Below are 6,000 nucleotides of genomic sequence, written 5' to 3'. Positions count from 1 at the left end.
ATCTGATTACTGTAATCAATGCAGTGCCAGATGCTACAGCCCGGGGTCAGAAGTCCTCTGTAGTTCCTGTGAGCCCGGGGATATCTAAACCAATGGAGGATTTCAAAAGAGGCCTCGAATAACTGCAGCTCCCCCCAAGAAGGCCGTCACTTTGAGTCCCGCCCACCCCTTCAATAACTTGTGAAAAAACATGAGTTCAGCCCAACCGCCAAGCACAAAAAAGATGGCCGAAGTCCCAGGATCCAGCCCCAGTCTCAACATCCCGTCCAAGCGGGTGAAAGTCAGCGAAAAGCCAGCTTTAACAGAAGAACCCTCGCCGCCAGTTTTCATCCGTAAGCTCCGCAAGGCAGCGGTGGGCACAGGGTGTGATATCCGCCTCAGGGTGTCGGTGGCAGGCTTTCCAAAGCCTGCGTTGACCTGGTACCACAACAATGAGCTCCTTCCCCACTCAGAAGCCCAGGATTCGGGGGGACTCTGGATACGTGACTGCCACACCACCGACGGGGGCCTGTATACCTGCGTGGCCACCAATGAGCTGGGGGAGGCGAGCAGCAGTGCCGTCTTGGCCATTATCGACCTTGGTGAAGGTAAGGACATCTAACTGAGATTGACTTTGTCTTGCGCAGGACGACATGTTTCGCCAAGGTAAAGTATCATGGTAAAAGAGTGCATCTCCGCACACCAGAGCAGCTTCCAGTATTGACTACAAATGCAACCCAAACAGTGGGTCTTCATCAGGCAAATGACTCTATGACGGATGTGAGCACAACTACTCCACTGTGGCTGCAAGTATAATCATGTAAAAGACAAAGTTCAGACACAAGGCCATTCAAAGTGCTTTACAAGGGCATAGAAATGCATTGGAAATAAGACATTAAGATTACATAATATTGCATCCACAAGACATTAAAAGCAAGAAGACAAAAATACATTAAAATTGCATTTAAAAGACAATAAAAACCAAAATTGTTAGACACATGAAATAATAAATTGTTAAAAGACACAGTAACAACAAGATTAAAATTAAAAAGAAAAAAAACTGTGTGACAGCTCTCAAGCCAGAATATGACATGGGCTTTTAGATTAGACTTCAGCTTCAAATGGTCTTTTACAGTGTAAAGGTGGATGTTAAACAATAGTTTCTTTGACATAAAAAAAACAACAACCAAAAAAACCCCATTGTTTAGAGCAGTGGGACGGTTGAAGCTGACGGTTGGGACCCCCAAGGAATCGTCAGATAATTTTGGCGGTCACAAGATGCTTTATGGAACAGGGGGGGGAAAAAACATTTGTTCTACACAAATATATGATTTAATTTAATTTGAGAATATTGGTTGGACCCAGATCTGATGGTAAAATTAGAGGGCAGTTGATGGTTTATTCTGTAAGTGGTATAATATTTCAGTCAAGTGCAAAGTTCAAATGTAATTAGCATTCTCAACAGAGTGCCTCGGATAATACACTCCGCCTTTTTTCATTACACTTTCATCCCATGAAACATCATCCCTTTCAATGACAGCGCACCCAGACAGAACTAGATCCAAGCTTGCCCCTCCAAGCTTGCCCCTGTGTTTTAAGCATTAGACAGTAACTCTGTGTCTCATGTCTGTGGAGAAGGATTGGGAGGCAGTTAAAATTAGCTTGTGGATGTAAATAGAGACTCAAATTGGTGGTGGGGGTGGAAGTGTCACCTGCCATTGCTTTCTATTAGTGGCACAGCTGAACCCATCAATTATTGAACCTTGTGTTTGCTTGTTGTGTTTGCTTGAGCTGAAGAAGCTCTTCTTCTTGTGTTTGATTGTTGTGTTTGGTTGAGCTGAAGAAGCTCTTCTTCTTGTGTTTGATTGTTGTGTTTGGTTGAGCTGAAGAAGCTCTTCTTCTTGTGTTTGATTGTTGTGTTTGGTTGAGCTGAAGAAGCTCTTCTTCTTGTGTTTGATTGTTGTGTTTGGTTGAGCTGAAGAAGCTCTTCTTCTTGTGTTTGATTGTTGTGTTTGGTTGAGCTGAAGAAGCTCTTCTTCTTGTGTTTGACGATTGTTGTGTTTGCTGAGCTGAAGAAGCTCTTCTTCTTGTGTTTGACGTAGGGATGCACGATATATCGGCACTCATATCGGTATCGGCCGATGTTAGTCATTTTTTAACATATCGGTATCGGTCCGATGTTGCAATGTTAATATCGGTTATCGGTATCAGCCAAATTCTTCACATTGAGATGAAATAATGCAGTAAATCTATGATTTATGGGCTTTTACAAATGTTTTTGAAATAAAGAAATGCATTACTTTTTCAAATTCAGTGTTCACATGTGTTTTTCAGTATGTACAAAATTTTATTATCATAGAAATGTGTTTTTATACAGATCATATCGACATCGGTAAATATCGGTTATCGGCCATAACAGCAATGTTAATATCGGTTATCGGCATCGGCCAAAATTTTCATATCGGTGCATCCCTAGTTTGACGATTGTTGTGTTTGCTGAGCTGAAGAAGCTCTTCTTCTTGTGTTTGACGATTGTTGTGTTTGCTGAGCTGAAGAAGCTCTTCTTCTTGTGTTTGACGATTGTTGTGTTTGCTGAGCTGAAGAAGCTCTTCTTCAGGGCACTTGGTAAGAATGGGCCTGCCATTTTTACTCAGTGTGTTACATTTAATGGGAGTCCTAAAGCACATGCAATTTCAACTAATGACCTGGGAAACTCCAATCTCCTTGCGTTAAGCCATTAAAACAGAAAACCATTAATTAGCTACAGCTGTGAATACAATTAGTGCTGGTAGCAAGCACCTATAGGCTACTGCTGCTGGAATCAATGCTTTCATCTATTAGTCAGTAGATTAATCTTTTTGTTGTATGACGTTGACTTAATTACCCACGTGCAAACACCATTACCTGGAATGCATGTAGTTAGTGCCACAGGGCAGTGGGTTCGACAGTAAAGCTGCCGAGTTAGCTCATAGGTCACAACACAACATGATAGCTGTTATAGTTTCAGAGAGATATTTTTCAACAGCTTGACCCATACTGCCTAATGTGTACAATGGTGCTGCACAACATTGAAAAACAAAATCATGTTGTAATTCTCTCTAAATATTGTGATTTAAATTAGATTTCACATAATAGTCAATATCGCTAAGTCAACATTTATAAATTGATTGTACAGCCTACGCACCTGCACAATGCCAAATGTGGACAATGCGGGACAACAATTAAGAGGTAATCTGATTATCTCTGTGTTTCAAGACAGTTCAGCAGAATATCTCTGCTGTAGAGGTTCTGTAACACTTCTGTAAACACTGTAACTAAAATTAGAAAGCTTTGGGGGGATAGCTATGCTCAGGGTGGTAGTTCTGTCAGCATAAATTCACATAGCAAAGCTGCAGCCTGAGAGAGAATGAGAGATGAATTGGCCTTTTGAAAGGCTTTGGTAGGAGCAGGAGGACTCAATCCGCTCTTGTCTCTTTCTCATCATCTCTGGCTCAAAGCTTCATTATGTCATCTCACTCACTTCTCTCCTACTAGAAGCATTCTCTGCCTTTTATTTGATCATTTTCGCTGTCTTCTCTTTGTATCCTCCTTTTTTCTCATATTTCTCCCCGTTTTCTCCCCAATTGTGTTTCGCCAATTCCCCTGCAAGCTGGTACATGTGCAGTCACCAGCCGCTTCTTTTCATCTGACAGCGAGGAGTTTTTCACCGGCAGGACGTAATGCGTGGGAGCGTCACGCTATTCCCACCAGTTCCCCTCCCCTCCACCAGGCGCCCTGACCTAGGGCCATATGATTTCCGCAAAATGGAAAAAATGGACGGAATCATGGAATTTGGTAATAAAAATGGAATAAACTGTAAAGCATGGAATATTGCAGAATTTTCCATAATTTGTCTGAAATTGATAAAAAGTAGGCCTAATTATCAAAATCAAAAGTAAACCTAATTATTGTAGTAACCTAAATGGTTTCATAATTTTAAAATAGGCCTAGAGAAATAATTCTGTTTTGTATTTGGATGTTTTGAGAGGGGGTGGATCTTGCGTGGGACCCTTACAACACCTCACAGCTTGGTTTTCACTTTGAGTGTGAAAGAGGCTGTCTGGGAGAGCCAAGTGATAAAAAAAACAATCCTAACCCCTAAATTAAAATTAAAATGGAAAAAACGGAATTGGGGAAAAAATAAAATTGATTTACTATGGCCCTACCCCGACCTACCAGAGGAGGCACTAGTCTAGCGACCAGGACACATACCCCTAATCTGGCTTCCCACCTGCAGACACGGCCAATTATGCCTGTATGGATGCCCGACCAAGCCGGAGGCAACATGGGGCATGAACCTGCAACTCAATAGGTAGAAAGCAGAATGCAGAGGCACCCTGTCTTTCTGTCTTTCAGTTCCTCAGTGTTCTACATGTTATCTCCTCAGGCTGATCCAACGTCTAAATCTCCACTTATCTCAACTGCTACTCCTACATTCTCTGCATGAGCCCCTTCACTATTCCTCATCTTGTCCATTCTTCCCTTGTTTATCCCTTCACCTCAGTCTTACAGAGATACAGTAATTATACTGCCTTTTATGGCTTTTTTTGTATTTGTATTTGTAGTTTGTACACTGTACAGTGTATGGTAAAGTGATACATTATAGTGAGACATTTTGCGCTGCACCCAGGCCCATTCAGTCCTACTATCATCTCTGTCCCCTGTCACCAAGCCCCGCCCCCGGGCCACAGCCTGAGCTTCACTATGAGCACTGATAGCCAAACCCAGACGGACTCTTTGCACCATCAACACCCATGCCGATGCTTAATATGACATGTGGGTTGATTTGGAGAGCAGGGATAGCACACAGCACTGGGGCACCTTCTTTAGCACCCACCAGCCAGCTCCAGCTTTATCAATGGCAAGTCTCCACAATGACATCTTGACACTGTGCACCGCAGATGCATTACACTGTCAAAAATCCCAAGGAATATTTATTGAAACCTCAAATTCTACCAGGCAGTGATTTTCTGCAGTGTTTAGTGTCTAATGAGCAGAAACAATTTTATTAGTCAGTTCCATAGCTGGCTCATCACTGGGATAATGCCACAGCGCTGAATTACCATGTTATTTCAAGAATAACATTGCATTTAACCACGGCTCATCAGTTGCACCTCATCCATTCAATCCTTGCCTAGAACCTGGATCATGGTTTACAGCAAGGTCATTGTATTGCAGATTAGGTTGGATCACAGCCTTATTGCCTTCGCCTGTAGAGAAAATAGACGCTTGAGCTGAGGTGTCACCAACTCTCACACTATGACGAGGCCCGCACGGCCCAGCTGTCATATCACTCGTCACCTCTCTCTCTCTCTCTCTCTCTCTCTCTCTCTCTCTCTCTCTCTCTCTCTCTCTCTCTCTCTCTTCAACCTGCTCTGAGGATCCTGTCTGTTCTGCTGTATTTGTTTTCTGATCACTGTCTCCCTCTTATGTTTCCCTTGTCTCTTTGCTTCTCTCTCTCACTCTCTCTGTTAGGGCTCGGCGATAATTCAATGTTATTGTTTATCGTCTTTCAGTGGAATCATATCGTGATGATATGGTGATTTGGGGATATCGCGACACCCAATTCTTGACAAGCAAATTTGACTCAAAACACACTTTTTTTAAACACAAAATGAAGTATGAAACATTTTCAAAGAATATTATTTGAATATTTCTATTTTGTTTGACAGTAGGGGAGAGTGGGGTGAGTTGTGCCAGGGGGGAAGTTGTGCCACCCCTTGTATCTAGAAAACCATAGAAGAAATTGGTCATGTGACCTCACATTTTTGAAGAGGCATCCATTTTACTCACTCTGCAAAGAAGGGAGGCAGATGGCACAAGAGATAAGCACATTTAAAGGGATAGTTCGGTTTGTTTGAAGTGGGGTCCTATCAGCTAGTCAGATACACTAACTTAATTAGGTACAGTGTTCTTGAAGCGGGGCGCAGCGTCGAACGAGATCCGGCACCCAGAGCAGCAGCATCACCAGCTTTTTCTCTC

At 42.6% G+C, this 6,000-nt stretch overlaps 1 protein-coding gene across 1 annotated transcript in view; it reads left to right on the top strand.

Moving 5' to 3' along the window:
- Positions 1–223: 223 nt before the first annotated feature.
- The window catches only part of spega (striated muscle enriched protein kinase a), a gene marked incomplete at both ends in the record, with an annotated part of 91,054 nt that continues 85,277 nt past the window's right edge, over positions 224–6,000 (top strand). Inside the window, one exon of the mRNA XM_083633094.1 lies at positions 224–587. Coding sequence (XP_083489220.1) covers positions 224–587 — 364 coding nt within the window. The remainder of the gene's footprint in view (positions 588–6,000) is intronic.

Source organism: Poromitra crassiceps (assembly GCF_964638095.1).
Source record: "Poromitra crassiceps genome assembly, chromosome: 3".
NCBI lineage: Eukaryota > Metazoa > Chordata > Actinopteri > Beryciformes > Melamphaidae > Poromitra > Poromitra crassiceps.
This window is presented reverse-complemented; position numbering and strand designations above follow the sequence as displayed.